The sequence below is a fragment of the Castanea sativa genome, chromosome 3, assembly GCF_040712315.1.
Source record: "Castanea sativa cultivar Marrone di Chiusa Pesio chromosome 3, ASM4071231v1".
Classification (NCBI taxonomy): Eukaryota; Viridiplantae; Streptophyta; class Magnoliopsida; order Fagales; family Fagaceae; genus Castanea; species Castanea sativa.
In genome coordinates, this window is record NC_134015.1 from 56945696 (window position 1) to 56967440 (window position 21745).

General features: G+C 32.7%; 2 protein-coding genes across 3 annotated transcripts; both read right to left on the reverse strand.

Moving 5' to 3' along the window:
- Positions 1-942: 942 nt before the first annotated feature.
- On the reverse strand, positions 943-5912 carry LOC142627091 (uncharacterized). Of its 2 annotated transcripts, none has more exons than XM_075800883.1 (6): positions 5663-5912; positions 2651-2905; positions 2477-2563; positions 2256-2389; positions 1262-1410; positions 943-1109 (listed from the first exon to the last, which is right to left on the reverse strand). In XM_075800883.1, the coding sequence occupies exons 1-5, from the start codon at positions 5822-5824 to the stop codon at positions 1305-1307; spliced, it is 744 nt and encodes a 247-aa protein (XP_075656998.1). In that variant the 5' UTR covers positions 5825-5912; the 3' UTR covers positions 943-1109; positions 1262-1304. The 2 variants fall into 2 exon arrangements, with proteins under 2 accessions (XP_075656998.1, XP_075656997.1); XM_075800882.1 differs by having other exon boundaries at positions 943-1184.
- A 1714-nt stretch (positions 5913-7626) lies between these two features.
- LOC142629739 (beta-glucosidase 40) lies at positions 7627-18829 on the reverse strand. The gene is made up of 13 exons (XM_075803776.1): positions 18385-18829; positions 15982-16048; positions 14638-14696; positions 13792-13867; positions 11415-11486; positions 11039-11126; positions 10687-10942; positions 10100-10215; positions 9491-9714; positions 9317-9348; positions 8784-8886; positions 8122-8230; positions 7627-8031 (listed from the first exon to the last, which is right to left on the reverse strand). Exons 1-13 carry the CDS (start codon positions 18520-18522, stop codon positions 7857-7859), a joined length of 1515 nt encoding a protein of 504 aa, XP_075659891.1. The 5' UTR covers positions 18523-18829; the 3' UTR covers positions 7627-7856.
- Between the last annotated feature and the right edge of the window lie 2916 nt (positions 18830-21745).

Below are 21745 nucleotides of genomic sequence, written 5' to 3' on the forward strand. Positions count from 1 at the left end.
TGATAATTATTTATTCTTTACTTTATACCAAAGTAGCTAAAACAATTAATAATATTGTAACAATTATAAACAAATTTTAGTGGTTAAAATACTGTAGTATAAGCAAAATAAAACTAATTAGGGTAAGGTTACTTCAATCCAAAACCTATTCAAAATCCTTGCAGTTTCCCAAGACCAATCCAATGTAAACCTTTTAGCAAACCAAATAAAGAATTTATTACAAACAAATTTGTCACTTTGATCCTTGGACCTCAAATCTCAATGCCATCCAACACCATGGAGACAACAAAGCAAAGATGCTTTACATGTGAAAAGACTAAGTTCTTAGAAATCTTCAAATAATTGATATTGGCTTCATCTTTTATCTATCAATAAGGAACCTTAATGACAAGTCAGTAATGCACATAGTGGCCAACAAGCATATAGTTACGTTGCCCTCAATAAGAATCAAGGAATAAAAGTGATGTGCTTTTGGTGAAATTTTGCTTAACTAGACATATACTGGTTGGCTTCTTAGATAGGAGAAAAGATGAGGAGGGGGGGGGGGGGGGGGGTGGACCGCAACTCCTCTAATAAATCTTTAGGCGTAAAAAGCAAAATCCTTAGGGTGGCTAAGGTTTACATGATACAATTAGGGTATAAATATTGCTAACTTCAATATCAGAATTACTAAGTTACCCCAAAAAAATAAATCTCCTTTTTTTTTTTTTTGTGGAACTGGGTATTACAAAAGGTGGCTGGAATGTACTAAATTTTAGCATATACCGAACATCTTTCTCCCTACTCTCCTCTCCTTTCATCTCCATTCGTTCCAAACATGCCCTAACTATCGCATGATTTTGCGAAAATAATTCAAATCATAGTCATATGCACACCAACCTACTGAACATGTATTTCCACCTTAATGAGGAAATCAAGCTAATGATCACAGACATATCAGTATAGATCAATTTATTTGCTCTTCCCTTCACTGCCTCTATTAAGAATCATCAATAGTACAACAGACCCCACGGCAACAATGTCCGTTTTATATTTGGTACAGAAACACCAGCACTGCACCCTTTAAAAAGATGCACAGATTCATAACATTGCTTAACCCCGGTACATAGCTGTGAACATTAAAAATTTATCAGCATTGCCAATTTCCTCAGTATTTCTTTGAAGCACTCATTTCTTCCACAGACCTGAACATTTAACAAGATCCTGTGGCTAAAGCGGACTTAATAAATAGAAAACAAAATCACATTGTTAACAAACCTACCATTTTTCTCGAAAAATATTTTTGATCTCCAACTGGCTATCAACTATTGCTTCTTAAGTGCATTCATTTTGTCCCTGAGATAGTAAAGCTTGGCCCTTCTCACTTTCTTCTTGTCCAGCACCTTTATCTCCTTTATGTTAGGTGAATATCTGTCATACATTACAACAAATGATGAGGATAGCTAAAACCATATATGTGATGCATAAGGAGGTAAGTAGTTAACAAACTCCAAAAGTTTGACCTTAGTTTCAAATTTGATTATAGTTTATTTACATCCATATTCAACCACATAATTTCAAATTGGGTAAACAACGTTGTTACTAAGAAAATACACCTGTGCAGAATTTAGATAAGAAACTTATAAATTGTTCTTTTATTTTTTCTTTACAGCAACTGAATGTGAATCCACTTCATATTGTGGCAACAGAACTGCTAATACTTGTATCAACAAGATCTGTTAAAAACAGCAGAACTGCTGAAACTTGTATCAGCAGGATTTATTAAAAACAACACCAATCTTTTCCCCCGCGTCCACTTATTAAAAGAATAATTTTACAGATTACTGCTTTTATTATCGACTCCACGTCTGTGCATGACTCCCCCCACCTCCCCCCCCCCCTCTCCCCCTCCCCCCTCCAACCCCCTTTTCTCTTAATTGAAAAGATAAAAGTGAAACAACTTATTACATTGCCAATCATTATATTGGAACTTGGAAGTCTAAGATACACAAGTTCAATAGAATCCTGTCATCTGTGGTATTTCAAGATTTGATTAACAACATATTATGCATATAAAAATGACTACTGGCACTATTTAATGTTGACAAAATGATGAGAAGGCTTCTGTGGAACGACTACTGGCACTATCTAATGTTGCTGCCAAGCCACACGGCAAAAACCAGGAAGTTGCTTTTCCAGTTAAAAGCAGCAAGGCCAATGCTTATTAAAGGGCCATATTTACTTAAAAGAGCAAAAATGAACCTCAAAATACTTACAGCGGGAAGAGAGATTCAACTCCAACCCCAGCCACCAGCCTCCTTAATCTGAATGTAGTATTTAAACCAGCATTACGCCTTGCTATAACAATGCCTTTCAGAACTGAAGCACGTCGCTTGTTCTCAGGTACTACCTGTTCATATGAAGGATCATAATGAACAAATTTACTTAACCAACATAACAATAGCAACAACATCCTCTTAAAAAGAATTTGCTATACCACTTTGAGTTGCACAATATAACCAGGTTTTATGTCAGGTATTTCTCGGTTCTCCCTGACTTCCTCTACAGCTTCCTTATCTAAAATCTGTGAAGTACAATACCAATTATTATCAAATTGACGAAAAGAAGATGATACTATTGATTACTATAATAGCAACACAATGATGCGTGCCTGCATTATGTGCTTGGCAGTTTTATCGAGCCTCTTAAATTTGATCCTGGGAGTTACATCAGGGATAGATGCAGAAGAATCCTGCGAAGCCGATTCAACAGTATTTTCAACCGTTGAAATGCATCTGCTAGTGAAAGGAGGTAGCACAGCTGCCCAATGTAACAAACCTGGCCTAGAACTTCTGCTTGACACTGATACCGAAGGTATGCCATTATTAGATGGTGTTGTCATAGCTGCTTGGGAGCCAATTCTTGTCTGCAAGAACAAATTTGTAAACATCATACAAAGATGTCTTGATTTGAGAAAAAATAATAGCTAATAATTCACCCAAAAAAATTTCCTCCACAAATAAATGTTAAACAATGTAAACCGTGATGTGTAATCGCCCAACTGCACCTTTCTAATTCAAAGTATGAACCGCATAAAGCTCATTGGCTAATAATTAATTTCCCCACAAATTGGTAAGCATAAAATGCAAGTAAGTGAAACAAGTTCTGCTGGTATCAATTCTCTAGATTTCAAAGTCACAGAGGTGGAGTAAAAGACAAATGACCGGTGAACACAACTCCAAAAATCTTTGGGAATAGCATTAAACAAAGATCATAATTTTTTATCAGTCAGTTTTGCAGCTGTTAACAGTAACATACTTGCCTGAAGCATCTCTATATTGCCTTTTTTTTTCTTCTTTTTTAAATATTGGTAATTAAACATGCACCCAATGTATTTTTATCATTACTTCACCCTCCACCTTGCTCTTACAAGGGGAAGAGTGATTTGAGCTAGAGCTCATTGGTAGCATCTTCATATTGCATCTAAGAGACAAGATATGAATCTTCAGACAATCAACCACTTAACCCCGAAAACAGTACATATGCCTATTGGAACTCAATTCCACACTAATCGAAAGATTGGGTGCCATCCACACTCAGTATTCCACACATCAAGCTCACTTTATTATCATAAACAACAATTTGATCCTTACAGGTGACAATTTGAGGGGTAGAGAGATGGTTTTTGTTGACTGGTGTATCATGTGCCGTTGTAATGGGGAGACAGTGGGTCATTTGTTACTTCATTGTGGTAAGGCTCATTGGTTGTGGAGTTTGGTGTTTAGATCTTTTGGGATTTCTTGGGTTTTGCCAAGATTGGTTGCGGATACTCTTTTTGGTTGGTGGAATTGGCCTGGAAAGCATGTGTCTAGCATTTGGAATTCAGCTCCATTATGCTTGATGTGGTGTTTTTGGAGGGAGAGAAATAGGAGGACGTTTGAGGACATAAAAAGTTCGGATGACCAGCTATTGGCTTCAGTGGCTCTCTGTTTGACTGGTCTAGGGCTTGTGGACTCACCTCTAGTGACTCTCTCCCTATGTTCCTTAGCTCTCTCTTGTGTAATTAGTATCTTTTCATCTCTTTTTTCTTTTTTCTCTTTCTTTCCCTTTGTACTTTTCTCTCTGCCTTATGTTTTCTACATAAGGTAGTGTTCTTGAATATATATCTTTATTACTTATCAAAAAAATAAAACAAAAGCTTTCACAAGAAAAAATTATCTCATGATCACAAGAAGCTCAACAACATCAAGATCAAAGAAACATTTGACACATGCATTGATTGACAAAGACGCATAACACAATGTTGCTTCAAACCTCTATGCGTTCCCCAACATTTAGCAAAATTTTACTCATAATTAAACCTATAACAACTAATCAACCACACTAAATATCCAAATTGGCTGATACTAAATACTATTAAGACAGTTCTTTTTTTCTTTTTCTTTTTTTGATAATCAAATTTCACTTTTTTCTAGAGTTGGGTTTTATGTTCTCTTCCTTCTGTTTTATCCTTGATGGACTCTAAGATCCTGTAGTCTCTGAATCTGTCTTTAGCTAATAGAAAATTGGAATATGTTCTTTATTTGATATAATGTAATAAATCACAACTCAGGATTTTTTTTTTTTGATAAGTAAGAAGAAAATATTATTGAAAAGAGAATAGCAAGAAAAACACAGAGTTCACGGTAGTGAACAAAGAGTAAAAAGAATCAAAAAGTAACAAGCAGCCACTAAGCTATTCTAAGAGAAAAAAGAAAATCCATAAGTGTAGAACAATCCAAGAGCCCCCAATACCGAGACCAATCAAAGGGGGTCCGTTGGCATAAATCTAACAACTAAGCCAAAGATTTCCCAGTATCCTCAAAAGAACGTCAATTCTGTTTAGTCCAAATAGTCCACATTAAACAGCCTGAAACCAAATTCAAATATCAAAATTATGCTTCCCAAGCCAATGATACCAACAAAATAATAAGTCCGCAACTAAACCTAGCATGACCCAATCTATCCCAAACAACTGAAGCATATACATCCACAAAGAATGAGCTACCAAACAAAAAATTAACAGGTGATCCACAGGATTTTTTTAGCACAAACAATCAATCCCAACTCAGGATGGTAATTCTCTATTGAATATCATCTATTCAAATTCTTGTGCGTGCTAGTTAAGTAGTCATACTCAATGAGTCTCGTCTGCTTTTCTTTTCCTTCAAATACACTTGACCCCCCAAAAAAGAAACCCCTTTCAACAAGCAAGGTTCCAAAGATGATACTTTTACTTTTACCCAAGTAGTTGAGTTACTTAGAGAGAATTTCTGCATTTTCTCGCACTTGGGTATGATGGAAAATGCAAGTTAACAGAAATATTTTTTCAACTGACAAAAAATCCAATAGAGTGGAAATGTTAAGCAAAATCACCCCAAAAAAAAAAAAAAAACAAAGCATTATAACTACTGAGACAGATTTAACCAAATCACAAATTTTCTCAAATTAACATTTAACTTGGATTAAACCCAATTACAATAGTGTCCAATTTTTTCAATAGTGTTCGTGCCCATGATTCTTAGCTTATATAACACTAATTAGTACACTAATAAATACATAAATAAATAAAGCAAAACTGAAAAAAAACATAATCAGGCTGAAGATGGTAGTACATTAGAGTACAATGAGTGAGAAGACATACGAATTTGGAGAGGGACCCTAAAAAGCGAGGATTTGAAAACCCAGTTGAGCTGCCATGAAATTTGGCAGTTGCAGTGGCAAAGTGAGAACCGTTTGATTTCAAATCAACGTTGTTTGAGCATTGCCTCCGGACCAATCGGATGCTCCCACGTAGAGATTGCATCGTTTTTCTTCAACAAAAAAACGATGGTGTTCTTCGTCCTCGGTGAAAATGGAAAATGAAAAACCCTCGGAGTGAGACTCAGGGTTTTGAGGAAAAAAAACAGGAAAGACTGGAAATATGGGCCGTTGATGGGCCTGGTATCGGAATGAAATGGGTTTTTTATTTTTTATTTATATATTAGCCCATATGTATTTTATTTATTTATTTATTTTAATTTTACAAACAGAGGTATCTAGATCTCTTCGAGTGTCTGAATATTGTCCTGGATGTATAAAGTCACCCCATTCCTTACATGCCAAGTTATTACTAGAAAAAATTTCTTGAGGGTGACCCCTAAGACACTGGCAAGAGACTTAAGATTTCATAGTTTTAAGTTTAGAATAAACTCTTATTCTTGTAGGAACGGTGGATCCCATTGTAAGCCATGAATTTAATTAATGAGACTTTACAATTCATGTGGAAGGAGAATGTGTCATATCGTTCTACTTTGAGAGTATTGAATAACAAGTCTAGAGGCACAATAAAATTCACAACTATTTTGAGGTGGCAAGTTGTTAATATATTTGATAATAAAGTAGGCTAAGCAGTGAATCTATATTAGAATCAATAACTTAAAATGAGGGGTTTAAGTGATAGCTTAATGGTAATGACATATTTTATGGTATCCCATATTTATAGTTCAAATCCCACCTCCCCTCATCTCCCCTATTATCTAAAAATAGTAAAAGAAGAAAGAAGTATAACATTTGACCAATATTTTTCATGGTAATTTATACTTTAAAAGTTTATTAGGGTGATATTTTTAAAAGTAAAATTGAGATTTTAGCCTCTATGTTTCAATTTATTTTAGTAAAGAGGGATATAATATTTTTCACATATTTTTAAAAATTGCTAATATGATCTGTTTTAATTGGAGCAACATCACTTTTACATAGATCAACCGTTAAAACCATTTCGTTTTTATGTACCAATCATAATAGGTTATGCATCAATTGTGAAAAATATCTTGTACTTAGACTTACTGATTTTTTTTCCTTTTTTAATATATATTTCTAATATTTCTATTTATATATAGTCACTTACGATATATCGATAATTCTAAGATTTTTTTTGTTTTCCCCAATATCTATATCAATATTTATGGTATTTAAGCCAAGATATCTCTAATTAAATATTCAAGCATTATTCTAAATTTTTATAATCGATAAGGATCTCTTGAGATATCATTGGGAACTAAAAACCATGGCTTAGGATTATCCCAGAGCCTAAATAAAAGGTTTAGATATAACCATAGGCTTTTCTCAAAAAAAAGAAAAAAAGAAAAAAAGATATAACCATAGGCCTAGGAAAAATCCTAGTCTACTGTTTTAATTCTAAAAATACAAAAAGACCTGTTAAAGATTTAAATCATTTTGACAATGACAAAGTCTTCATACAGGTCTTCTTCTTCTTCTTTTTCTTTTTCTTTTTTGAAGAATCTCCTTTAACTTATTACATAGTGATTTAGATAACAATCCATGTGTGTTTTAATTAATTAAATTATTTAAACAAATCATACAACTATTAAACAAGTCATGTGACTAAAATCATATGATCACCTTTTGAATTACCCCATAATATTTTGGAAGAATTCTTCCAAACCAATTTAAGATTTTTAATTCTTCCCAGGTTTGGGGCTTAAGAAACTGATTTTTAGAAAGTATGAATGGCCATACCACATAACAAATTGGCCTCTGCAATAGTAAATACTGAACTATAAATTGTGAACAATGATACTTGAGAAATTATACAAGAACTAATGCTGCCCCAGGAACAGTTTAGTCTACTTTCTTATTTCTTTGGATTATTGAAAATAAAAATATTCAAATCAATACATGGAGGACACATTTTCTTCATATCTTAGGATGAACTGCCTCAAAAAATAACAAGATGGAACAATTAAGAATATGCTTTCAGACACTGCTTGTACATTCAACAAGCAATGCATTGATTTGGAAGAGTCTGGTTGCTGCACCTTCATTTTTGTCCATCTTTATGTTGAAGCCAAGAACTGCTTGAACCATGTAACAGAGTCCTTTGGATATCTCTTGAGATTGTCTTTATAATCAACAAAATAGAGACCAAATCTTGAAGTGTATCCAGCTGCCCACTCCCAGTTATCCAATAAAGACCATGCAAAATACCCTCTCACATTGCAACCATCATTCCTGCAAGTATCAGCAAAGCGAACCATTATAGATCTTATCAACAATGACCAGGGAATATGTGCCTGCTGGATAGAAGACACTATTACATACTTGATTGCAGCCAGCAACTTGGTTAGATGGTCATTGTGATATTTGACCCTTTTCCCATCCTTTAGAGCATCTTTAATGGAGATAAATGAGTTGTTTGGATCATCCATCCCTATTCAACCATGATAAACAAGATTTAGATTGAGATTTTCATCATATTTGTAGCACATTAATGCGGATAAATATGTTTAAGCTACAGATGGTGATAATTCAATCGCATTTTAGAATAGTGCAATGCTAGAAACACGAAAAGGTTTACAATTTTTTTTCCACAACTTACAAAGGCTGCAAATTGTGATTGGTGCAACATAACTTGCACATGATCTCACCACTAACACTACTTTTTATTGCACACCAATCACAACATGCCATCTTAACTGTTGATAATTTTTGTTTCACGAGACTCATTGTTTAGGTTATCCATTGAAATGTGTTCATTTATGAAATAAATAATAAGTACTTGTATACAAATCAGCAAGGTTAAATGGAATAACTATTGAAAAAATTGAACAAGAATCCGAACAATTCTTTTATTTCTAATCCATTATAGAAATAGTGTACTGAGTTATTTGCTTTTGAAAACACAGAATTCGCCTCAAATGCTGTTTAAGATGTAACAACTTAGTTTATGGGGTATGAAAACTTTGATTCTTTTAGAGGATTACCATTTTCAGTGATAATAACCAGAGGGTTCCCATACTTTTGCTTGATGTAGTTCATTAACTTTCTGATCCCTTCAGGTACTATGTACAACCAAATAGAATTTGCCTGCAATTTATATGGGTAACAATATATATTTAGGTAGACAAATTATATTATAATCAAAATGCTTGCATGACCTACAGAGGCATTATATTTTTCCACTCTCTCACCAAAATCTAGCCAGTCCAAGAAAAAAAAGGTCAATGTAAGCTAGATTGATGTTGGTTGGCCCTCTATCATGTCATGCCACCTTTCTTAGAATATAGAAAATGTTAAACCTATAATCAATTTTAGTACAAAAAACTTATAAACTGAAGGGACAATAAATAAAATTAATTCCACTTCAACAACAATATAAATAAATTTCATAAGTACTTTTTTGTGATTGGTAACACATCACTACATCAGTTTGTACGGTTTAAAATTAAATCATATTTGTAATATCCCTAATATTTCTCTAATATATTAACTTATATGTTGCTTTAGATACACTTACCTTGTCTCCAATAGCTTTCCCATCTTTGAATGCTGAAAACAAAGACAAAAACCAATATGACAAAAGTAGAATACAAAGTTAAAACAAATAGATCATTATCTCTAACTAGGTAAGTTTTCCAAACAATATTACTAAAGTTTATGCAGTTTTAGAAAGGAATCACCATTAACTTACGTAGGGTAATTGCACCAGAGTCTGCAATGGAGTCATCAAGTATTTTACCAAGTGAATCACTTGAATTCTTTCTTGCATAATATGTTGTATAGTAATTAATGCCAACAAAATCCAAAGAACCCTTGATTAGAGCTGCCTCGGATTTAGAAAATTCTGGCAACCGGTTTCCTACCCTACTTCTCATCGAGCTTGGATAATCCCCTAAGATCAAAGGCTCAATAAACCTGCAAATATAATGTAACAATTCCACTAAGTAACAATAAAATTTAAAATCTAGGAAAACCATAAAAGGCTTACAAATTAATGCTACAATTGATGTGATTGATGTGCTACATCAACAACATAATAAATAAATTTCTGTATTACTTTTTTTATTTGTTAAAACTTGTTTGCAATATTTATGCAGTATAAATTGTAGAGATAGTATCATTACTCTAAAATACATCAAAACATAATTGCTGGTGATAGCAGAAGCTATTTGTTGGAATAAGTAGTAAACAATCAACGATTATGCCAGTATAATAGTTTTAAAAAAAAAAACCCCTATTTTTCTCTTCCTTATGCACTCTTTGAACCAAAATGTGTTGCTGAATAGAAGTTAAAAGTTACCAGCCAAGCTGAAAATCTTGAGCTCTTTGAGTAGCTTCAATGTCATCTGTGGAGTTTGTTGCTGGTTCAAACCACATAACATCAAAAGCTATTCCAAGTGATCCACGCTGTTTTTGCTGCACAATAGACAAGGAAGAATCAATCAGTGTTGTTTATATCTAGTTAATCGTGAATGCTGCCAAGCAATGTATAAGTGCATGCACAGACATATACAAGCATGATTATTTGCCCGTTTGGATCCAGCGTTTTGCTGGCTGAGTTTTGCCTTCTTTTTTTTTTTTTCTGCTGCAGTGGACAAATGGGTTGGTGCGCGCACTGTGCGAGTACTGCGCACTGTTTACGTACATTTTCAGCAATTTTTTATTAAAAATGGTCCCGCAACACTATTCATATATTTAAAAATTATTTTACTACAGTGTTTTCAGTTTTCAGTTTTCAGCAATAAGTTTTATCCAAACGGACCCTATATATGTTAGTGCACACCAAGGACCAATGTTTATCAAAAAAAAAAAAAAAAGTACCAAAAACTGTTTCATATAATGTTTCATCCTTGTTATGTTGATTTGAAATAGTATCGGCCATCATACCTTGTACTTTTTTCTGTATATATCTGCCACAGTAGCATGAGAAAGGAGAACATTGTGGGCAACAATGTAAGGCTCGGTTGCAGAGTTTCCTGCCCTACAAAATACGTGAAGTAAGATAGAGCACCGCCCTGGTGCCTGGAGGCCAACGTCGTACCCTTGGACAGTAAATGTATGAGGCTCATTGAATGTGATCCAGTGCTTCACCCTGTCACCAAATTTCTGAAAGCATGTCTCGGCATACATTGCAAAGTCCTTTCTGTAACCAACTATGATTAGTTACTTGAACTGCTAGCATATAAACTATTCAAATTTACAAAAAAGGAGAGAGAAGTACAAAAGTAGGATCAATTACATGATTTGGGGGTTCAACCATCCGTTGTATTTATCTTCTAGTGCTTGAGGAAGATCCCAATGGTAGAGGGTCACATATGGTTCAATTCCTGCACATGTTGTCTTATATTGCATAAGCATAGCTCCAAAGGAATGTATACTGGATATGTGCCTGACATTAACGCATTAATTTTAATGCTTTTGATCTTGCATTAAAGTTGCTATCAACAAGTTTATCAAAAAGAAAAAAAATAAGTTGCTATCAACAATCTGATGGTTACAGCCTTCAAATTGGTTTGAGGTTTCAAAATAAGGTCTTCACCCTTAGAAAGAGGGGTTTCGATTTGACTTGACAGTGTAGATCAATGCTAGCATAATTTATAGATATGTAAGCTTACCTTTGGCTAGTAAAGCATTGATGAGGTTGTTATAGTGATCAACTCCTTTCTGGTTAATTTCACCACTTCCATCTGATAGAAAGGAACTCATAATAAGAAATTTCATTTTTAATTCTATTCTTAAATAAGGTTGCAGAGAAACTATTGTGAAAAATAAATAAGATCTTGAATAGCTATATTATAAAAAATAAATACACAGTTCTTTTGAAATTTCCCAACATTGGGTCAAGTTACACAATGCTTTGGAAGTAATAAAATAATGGCGTAAATGCACTTTTAGTGCTTACATTTTGGTGTTTTTCCATTTTAGTCCTTATATTTTAATTTTATCACTTTTAGTCCCTAATCCAATTAATACGTTCTATTTTGGTCCTTTCCATCAGTCAACCGACGGAAATCGCTGAGGTGGCAACCGGAGGAATTAAAATACTAAAAAAAATGCCACATCACCTTGACACGTCAGCATATAAATTTAAAAAATTTATTTATTAATTTTAACTAAATAATAAAATTAAAAACTAAAATGGATAGAATTAAAACATAATCTAAACTAAAATTCATGATTGTTCTTCATGTTCATTTGTTCGTCATTTTATAGAGCCTTCTCTCTCTCTCTCTCTCTCTCACACTCGAGCCTCGATGGCCTTGAACTCATCACTTCGATCACCAGCACCACCACCACAGAGGTCTTCTCCATCTCCGAACCAACTATCTCAACCTTGAAATCTCCGATCCGAACTGTCTTTGTCTGATGGTGAAGCCTCTCAAGCTCATCACCGCCGCCACCATCGATGGTGGTTTCACATCGGATTGGTCTCAAGCCTCTTAAGCTCTCTTGCTCTGGATCGGTCTCACCCTCTCTTCGATCTAAGCAAGGCACAACCTCCTAGCTCTGTCGTGAAGCCTAGCCACCTCCACCACGATGATGGTGGTTCCCAACCTCTCATCCTTTCTCTCTCTAAACCCGAGCCAAACACTTCATATTTTTCCGATCTCTCTCTAGAACCTAGAACTCAACTTCTTGATCTATTGCCTAGGACGGCTTGTGGAATTGAGGAGGTTAATGGTTTCACGGATCTACCAAGAACCGTGGCCGTGGCGACGCGTGAGATTACATGTGGCGGCATGTGAGCTTGTGATCAACACAGGTATGACAGAGGGTAAGGTACTGGGATTTTTGTGCTCATGTTCTGTGTTTGTGAGGATTTGTGAACATGTACATGTATTAGAGAGTGTATACTCACATATGAAACAGAGGTTTTCAGATTTACCTTTCGTGTTTGTGATTTTTGTTTGTTTGGCTACAACTTGTTCTTCAAATCGAATCTCTGTACACGTCGCTAGCGGAGGAACTGAGCGCGATGAGGAAGAAGATGGAGAGGCTGAGGTCGGACAGAGAGAGAGCGGAGAAGATGCTGAGAGAGAGGGACTTGATGTTGGAGATGAAGATTTCTTTGTTTTTGTGTTTTGAATTCATTTAATTTTTGAGATATTTTGTTTAATTTTTTGATATTTTGTTAACTGGGTTTATGGGTTTGATTTGCTGAGAATATAGTGTTGATTGTGTTAGAATTTGGGGAAGAACATGAGATGATCTTGATTTGTGGTAGATCTGATGGTGCTGGGTTTGATGATCTCTGAGGCGTTGAATTTGGCTTTTTTTTTTTTTTTTTTTTTTTTCATTTATGTCCTAGTGATTTGGGTTTGAGTTCTTGGGATGCTGGGTTTGTGTTCTTGTGATGAGTTTGAGTTCTTAGTTACTGGGTTTGATTTGGGAAGAATATGAAGAACCATGTGAATTTTAGTTATTTAATTCTGTTTTTATTTTTATTATTTAGTTAAAATTAATAAATAATTTTTTAAAATTTATATGCTGACGTGTCAGGGTGATGTGGCATTTTTATAATATTTTAATTCTTCCGACTGCCACCTCAGCAATTTCCGTCTGTTGACTGACGGAAAGGACCAAAATGGAACGCGTTAATTGGATTAGGGACTAAAAGTGGTAAAATTAAAATGTAGAGACTACAATAAAAAACACCAAAATGTAGAGATTAAAAGTGCATTTACACCTAAAATAATCCACCTACGGTTAAATTCTATCTTCTGATATGAGTGCTGGCAGGACATTCTACCGTATCAAAGAAGGACAAAGCATAAAGCAGTTAATTTCTTTCATAAAAAATTGTTTAAAGCATGGTGTGATTGAGTGATTATGACACCTGTAGCCTGCATTTCATGTAAGCTAATTTATTTTTGATCCATCCCCAATCCAAGATTACTTTTATTTAAGCACTGTAACTGTTGATTGAAGGCTTTATTTGCTTGATGAATTAGTTCTAGATGAGCACTGATGCTGATTCCAAAGAAGACTTACTAGGAAAAATCCGAGACCAAGCAATTGAAAACCTATAGGCATCCATTCCCATGTCCTTCATAAGTTGTATATCTTCCTGTTTGCAAAAAAACAAAAAATTTAAAAAATGTGTACCTTTTATCAAGAAGAAACAGGTAAAAAATCATTTCTAAACCGAGATTGGTTGTGTTTAAAGCAACTTATTCAAAAAAAAATGTACTTGAAATATGCCTCAGAAGCATTCATATGGCTAATTCAAAAATTAAGCAAGCATTCATATGGCTAATTCAAAAATTAAGCAAGCATGCATACACTTCTTTCAAGTCAAGTTTCTGACCATTTGCACATTCAAGGTTGTCCTAGACTGAGTGAGACATATGATGTGCCAATATATTTGTGTACCTTTTATCAAGAAGAAACAAGTAAAAAATCATTTCTAAACCGAGAATGGCTGTGTTTAAAGCAACTTATTAAAAAAAATGTACTTGAAATATGCCTCAGAAGCATTCATATGGCTAATTCAAAAATTAAGCAAGCATTCATATGGCTAATTTAAAAATTAAGCAAGCATGCATACACTTCTTTCAAGTCAAGTTTCTGACCATTTGCACATTCAAGGTTGTCCTAGACTGAGTGAGACATATGATGTGCCAATATATTTGTGTTCAAATCAGAACATTCTTATGGTATAAGCAGAGGATATCATCCTAGAAGGCCATAAATTAAGTCTTATATTTTCTAGTGACTAATCCCTCATTGAACGTGCATGACTATGTAGGAGCATGATTGGCTATCATGGGATGAATCCTAACAAACCAGTATTATTTCACCTAGTGAAAGAACCAAAAATGGATCGAGTAGATTTACATTATAACGGTGATAATCATCCACAGCGACATCGGCATTACTGAAATCAGCTACTTTACCTGTAACAGAATACAAAGGTAAACAATAATCAGACCCTTGAAAAACTCAATTCTTTCACAGTTGTTAGGTACACAATAGAACTTTATGGACTTCTGCTAAATTCTAAATGGTATCTAAAACATAGCCAACAACTCCAATTGGTCATATACTGAATGATGTTTTGATTGCCAAAAGCCTATAAAACTTATAGATATGTTTGAAGTGGGCTAATACAACTTAAGCATCATAATGATTACAAAGTAAGAACTGGCAAATTGCAACAAACGAGACGCTAAGAAGCACGGACACTTCAAAACCCTTGGTGTGTTCATGTTAGACACTCTAGGATACTTTTGCATGTGTGTCCTTGTTATGTTCGGAAAAAAATTTATTTATTTTAAAATTCCTTGATTTTAGATACATTTTTAAATATTTTGATAGCTGTTATTTATTAAGAAAATTTAAAATAAACATAAAATATCTCTAAATAAATAAATTATACCTAAAGATATATATTACCTAATTAATTAATTGTCGCATTCCCACCATGTCAATGTTCTAATTTTCAAGAATTGTGTCTTGTGATAGTGTTTGTGTCCATACTACTTAGGAAAACTACCTAGTCCATTTTGTGCTCATAACAACTGGGGGAAGAGGATTCAAACACAAGTTCTTCTAGGAGAGTTAGATGGTGCTACTAAGCTATAAGAATCTTGGTACTTGTGTCTGACTTTTACACTTATGTTTGGTTAAAAGGAAGAGAGGTGGAAAGGAAGGAGAGTGTGAGAAAAGCAAGGGAAAAGAAACTTTTCGCTTGTTTGGATGCGTAGAAAAGGAAAGGAAGGAAATGGAAGGATTTTCTTCCCCTCTCTAATTTTCTTTTTCCTTTTTCTCCCCTCAATTTCGCCAAACATAGTGTAAGATTTTAGGTTTTGAGTGCGAAAAAAATTAAATTGAAGAAACAGGTGACACTTTGAATATGGTAACACATAATGGTGGACATGATTTGAATAATTCATCATAAGACGAAAGTCAAAGAGAGATACAATAATAATTTTTTTGTTCATTATTAATATATGCAATAATATTATGGAAAATTCTTAATTTATATTATACTAAACAATATAAATCTTACATTGCTAATGTAAATCTTATCTAATGTAAATCTTACATTGCTATTATAATGTATAAGAAATTTCTTAATATTGTTTTTGTTGGGATTATATTTTTCAGATGAAAACTAAGAATTTTAATAATGTTATATTTATTTTAATGTACCCAAAATATATATATATATATATTTACCAAATTTATGTGAAAAAGTGTCCCAAACAGTGGGTCCCCTCCCGTCCTCTTTCACCGCTCCTTCATACTGCATCGATCAAAGGGCAATTCTTAGTAAACAGCATAAATATGGATTATATGATCACATGTTATATGTACTTCTTGGCTTTTGGCTTAGGCGAATAATCCAATGAAGAAAAGACAATCCAGCAATAATAATGCTATTTTTAATTTAAGCTGAAAGTTCTAACATGACATTAACACTAATGAGAAAAATAAAAAGGGAATCTTATTAATATTCTAAATGCAATAATTTTCATCTTGTTCTCTCTTGACTTGCCAAACAGATGTGCTATGTTTCCACCAAGTCAAATCTACAATGAACTGACCTCCATAAAATTAATAAGTTTTTTTTTTTTTTGGTTAAAATAAAATTAATAAGTTTAAAAACACAAAAAATTTCCCTTTTTTTTTAATAAGAGGTGATATGTTGTGATTGTTACTAAAGTGCTAATAAAAGTTGTGTTGGTGGTCTCATGTAAAAGTAATATTGCTCCAATTGAAAATTGTCAAGTTAATAATTATAAAAAACTTTTTTTTTTCTCTCTAGCCTTACAGCATTTATATTAGTCCTTATTAAAAAGAATAAGCCCCACATTTTAACCAACTCCCAAAACCTACCACATTAATTAGTTTATGTATTGTTATGGAAAAAGACAATTATGCTACAGTATATGTGTAAATTTACACAATTACTATAGCTTTGCAAATGAATATTTTAATAATTCTTTACTTGTTTTGGTTTGACTATGAAAGAGAAAGAAAGAGAGATGATTTGGGATAATAATAAAAAATTGTCCGTCATGCTATAGCCTTGGTAGCGTGCCCAATGCTTCCAAGGCCATGGCTGCCTCCATGGGCAAGCAGCCAAGGTATAGACACTATGGGCATGGCCCGAGAAAGGTAATAATATTATAATAAAATAAAATGTAAATTAAATAAAGTGATGTTGAGTGTTTTAAAAAGTAAGTATATGTAAAAAAAAAAAAAGTAATTTCTTATACTAAAGTAGATAGAAAATTTTACTCAAATTGATCCGAATACGGAAAAAAAAAAAATACAAGATAGTGGCTTGCCAAATTATTTATTGTGAAAAGCTTTGCGAGTCTAACATCACTAAGGATAAAAAGAAAAGACAAAAAATAATTAAAAAAGGTATTGAGTTAACTAACTCACCTAAGGACCTATTTAAAAAGATGAAAGTAGTTATTATTATTATTATTATCATTATTATTATTATTATCATTATTATTATTAATGTTGTAAAGGTTAGTCGTTATGTTTGTGTCGTGAGGTTATATAGTCCCATGCAAATCATGAAGGACTAAGAAATAAGAATATTTGTGAATTTATAAAAGATTAGCTTGGGGAAAAAAAAAAAACTACTTATACTAGTTCCTATATAATTTCCTCAAATGATTGTAAATGCAAGTCATTCGCTCACTCAGTCGCCACATCTAAAGCTTAAAAGTCAAAAAAGTCTATTTTTAGTTATTTCCCTTATATTTTCTGGCCCCAAAAAATAGACACAGAATAATTGGTTCCCCTATATTCTCGAATCTCAAGGAGTTTGTGGCCTATCCCCGCCACTTTATGAGCGAAATAAGTGGGGATGACAAATATGCTCCTAGAGAGAGAAACTAAAACCCAAAAAAAGAATATATATATATATATATATATATATATATATTTAGAAAGAAAAAGAAAAAAGAAGAACTAAGCACTTTTCATCTACCCAATTCTTTTCAGATACTCATGAAGAAAGAGTGAGACAAGTTAAGAATCAAATATTTTTATTTCAATTTCTGTTTATTAAATTTCACTGTTTTTATCCTTCTTTTCTTATTGTGGTTGAGTGGCTGTAGTGCACCTTCTCATACATGGAAAACGACTTTAAGAAAACAGTAAGTCTATTGGGGTGGCTTATTGTGGATTGGTGCACAATTACAGTGTCAGTAACAGGTTTATTATGGAAAAGTATTGTTCCAACAACAACTTTCTCACCTTAATAAATTATGAATTTTTTTCGGTGTTTCTGTACTTTTTAAGAAATTCACCAAAGTATTCATATTCACATGCAAACAAGACACAAAAAAGTTTTTGGTGTTTCTGTACTTTTTAAGAAATTCACCAAAATATGCATATTCACATGCAAACAAGACACAATAGAAGTTGTTTTGAATATTTTGATGTCCACTAAAGGAAACAAAATTGTGTGAGTTTTGCTTAACTCTTCTCCTAAAGAAAAAGCTTGCATTAATTAGAGGGGCCCAAAAAACATATCACAGACATAACTGATAAAATATCATTGATGTCAATAATAAATAAATATAGAAGGTCTTGGTTAATGGGGTCATGACCAACCTGGAAAGCAGAAGAGGCAGTCCCAAAAACAAAACCCTTTGGAAAGCTTCCTCTGGTAATATTCTCTGACAAACATATGTGGATTCTACAAACCATCACCAGTGTAACCAAAGCAATGCCTATTCTTCTCAGCCTCATAGTTTGTTCAATGAATTCTTATTAGATATGAGAGAGAAAGGAAGATATTTTTTTGTGCTGAGGACTAAGACTTGTTTGGATTCACAGAAAGAAAAGAACGAGAGACAGAGTCAGAGAGATAGAGAAGAAAAAGATGAAAGTATTGCAACTTGTATTAAGACAAGACTTGGTTGGATTGTATTTATAGGAGATAGATAGAGAGGGATTGGAAGAGACTAGAGCAGTGAGAAAAGAGAATGTTTTAGAATATATGGTCTTTGAGCAAAAGCTAAAACAATGATGGTGTTAAGTGGTGCATCATGTGGCTACACAAATGGTGAGGTGGCTGTGGTTTTTAAGTCCTGAGTTCACACGTTTTTGCACCATAATAAGCATCCATGGGATTGCTTTTCGATACCCTTTTGCTTTGCTTTCATCTATGTTCTGATCACTGATGTCATTGGTGCGTTATTAATATTATCATGTTTCTTTTTGTTATTCTCAAAAAAAAAAATGTTTCTTTTTGTTTTGATGGATCTTATTCGTATTGGCCGACCATAACAGCCACAAAGAATTCTCATCATTAAGTTAATTATGGTCCTGTTTCACATTTTTTTAAGGTACAACTGTATAGATTGACCAAAATAAATCTCATTCAATTTAAATAATAACGCACAATAAGTCTGATTTTTCATTCCACTCAACAAATTTTGGAGTGTGCATTGTATAGACCTATAATAGTGGCCTTTGTTCACTGTTTACTTCCTGAAACTTTGCATCTAAAATAAATTCTCAATTAACAATTAATAATTATCTCAGGTACCCGTGCTCATTTTTCTCATATTTATGGTGAGATTCACTCATTAAATTTATGGTGTGTCCATCATGAATGTGGGAGCATATCCTCCGAGAGTACGTAAGCATTTTTCTATATTTTCTTTCTCATGATGCTTGAGTCCTGCAATCACATAATTTAATGGGGCTTGTCACATATCCTCTAACCAAAAAAAGGAGTGAGATTGTTTGTATAATTGTATTGCATGCATGAAGCTGGATTCTCTATTTTTATATAAATAGCCCATGCATTTCCTTTTCTTTTTAGGTGAGTATATAACCAATCTTAGTCACAGTGACTGTGTTTGTATAATTGTATGGCATGCAGCTGGATTCTCTATTTTTATATAAATAGTCCATGCATTTCCTTTTCTTTTTAGGTTGAGTATAACCAATCATAGTCACACACTACAGTTTGATTGAGCTCATATATATGTGGCAGATGCGTATTCTTAGAGGTAAAACTAATTATTTCTAGTTTTGGATTTCTTGTAATGATATACAACTCTAATATAGGGAAACAAATGTCATTATTACTTAGATTTGTATAGGAAATGAATGAATTGGGTGAAAATGATTTAGGCATGACGCTTCTCCCTTTTAGCTATCAGTCTAATCTAATCACTTTTAAACCAACATACTCTGCGTGATTCTTTTTGAGAGGTAGGTGTTCAGTTACGAAGGGGATTGTTTCTATAAAGTGAGCAACCTCATGTGTCTTTCTTGTGCTTATCCAAGACATGAAAAGACACCGTTGGCAATTCTTTTTTCTTTTCTATTTTTGTTTTTACATGTGTGCTTTTCTGAATAAGTTAGAAACGGGTCTTGTTTTGCCGACTGTTTTTTGATGAAATGCTAGCTAGTTAGTTCACTCAACTCATCGGTGGACACTACTCCATATATTCCAATGCTTTGAGGTGTGTGAAAGCATCTCGTGAGACCTGATTTAACGGTCATATTTGATAGGCTACAAATGTGGGATTCATATGAAAATGAAAGAACGTTATTGGGTGAGTTTATTTTTATCTATAAAAAAATTATACAAATGTTTGAAGTTTTATTTATTTTTGCACAATAGCATAAGTTATCAAAATAAAGCTAAACCTACAAAGATTCCAACACAATCATTTCATGTGAGGGATAAAATTTTTTTCCTATTTGATTGATGATATAATTATTTATCTTTGATTTTTTTGAAAATTTTGCAAGTATTGAAGATATAAGATGAAAACGTAATCCATTGGTGAATTTATCATAATTCACATTTAATAAAATAATATTGAGTGAAATTCTATAACTATATTTGCAGTCAAACCTTCTCCTTGTTAAATTTTCTAAATTCTCTTAATAAGTTTAATAAAAAAAAAAAGAGCTTTGTTTTTAGTTATCCCCACATCTAAATTAAATATTACTATAAATAAAAAAATTTAATCATATATGATTTATTAAATTTGAGAAATAATTTAAAAAAATTTATAAGAATAAATAAGTTTTTGTCTTTATCAACTGAAACTTAGATGCATATATGTTGCATGTTTTGTTAAAACACTTATTGTTATTTTATTTAAAATGCATATTGCATTTTTTTAAAACACTTTGTTATTTTATCTAATAAACTAATTAATAAGAAAAAAAAGTTGTCGTCATTATCAACTAAAACTTAGATGCAGCATGTTTTGTTAAAATATTTATTGTTATTTTATCTAAAGAAGTGGATAAAAACAAAATAAGTTGTTGTCTCTATCTAAAAAATTGTTTTTATCTAAAATATTCCTATAATTTGGTGAAGTCACTTGGCACAATCACAGTTTTTAAGCCATTTTTTAAAAATTATACTAGTATTATTATCGTGCAAATGCATGACTTGATGAAGATTCATATAAAAACTAGTTTTTTTTATAAAAAATGATTAAAACTAAATTATTAAATAAATAGTAATAATTAATTAGAAAATAAGTAGATAATTTTAATAAAAAAATTACTTTAAGTTCTAATTTTTTAGAGTTTAGACTTTATACTTTGAAGTGTTTATCTATTTATATATATTTTAAATTATCTTTGTACTTATGTGTTAATTTCTTAATATGAGATGTGGTATGAGTTTGATCATTCCTATTTGGATTATGTTTAATCTATGTCCTAGTCAGCACAAACAATAATAAATAAAATAGTTCCTCAATAACGATTTTTTCCTAATGATAGGTTAATAAAAAAATCAGCACACTTAACAAAAATATACACAAAAGAGTTCAAGAATAAATACAATAACCAAAACACTCACAAATTAAATAAAATAACCAAAACCCAAAATCAAAACATACACAAAAGAGTTCAGGAATTGAGAATAAATTTTTTTTTAAAACTTACATATGAGAATCAAAAACTTAAATGGGTGTCCATTATTTTGCTT

Coding starts and splice junctions, on each gene's coding strand:
- LOC142629739 (XM_075803776.1), bottom strand. CDS start 18,522: ATGAGGCTGAGAAGAATAGGCATTGCTTTGGTTACACTGGTGATGGTT. Junction 11,127..11,414: donor CAATGCTTTACTAGCCAAAG/GTAAGCTTACAT, acceptor CAACATGTGCAG/GAATTGAACCATATGTGACC. Junction 9,349..9,490: donor CTCTGGTGCAATTACCCTAC/GTAAGTTAATGG, acceptor CTTTGTTTTCAG/CATTCAAAGATGGGAAAGCT.
- LOC142627091 (XM_075800883.1), bottom strand. CDS start 5,824: ATGCAATCTCTACGTGGGAGCATCCGATTGGTCCGGAGGCAATGCTCA. Junction 2,564..2,650: donor CTGCCAAGCACATAATGCAG/GCACGCATCATT, acceptor TGTACTTCACAG/ATTTTAGATAAGGAAGCTGT. Junction 2,390..2,476: donor ATATTGTGCAACTCAAAGTG/GTATAGCAAATT, acceptor TCATATGAACAG/GTAGTACCTGAGAACAAGCG.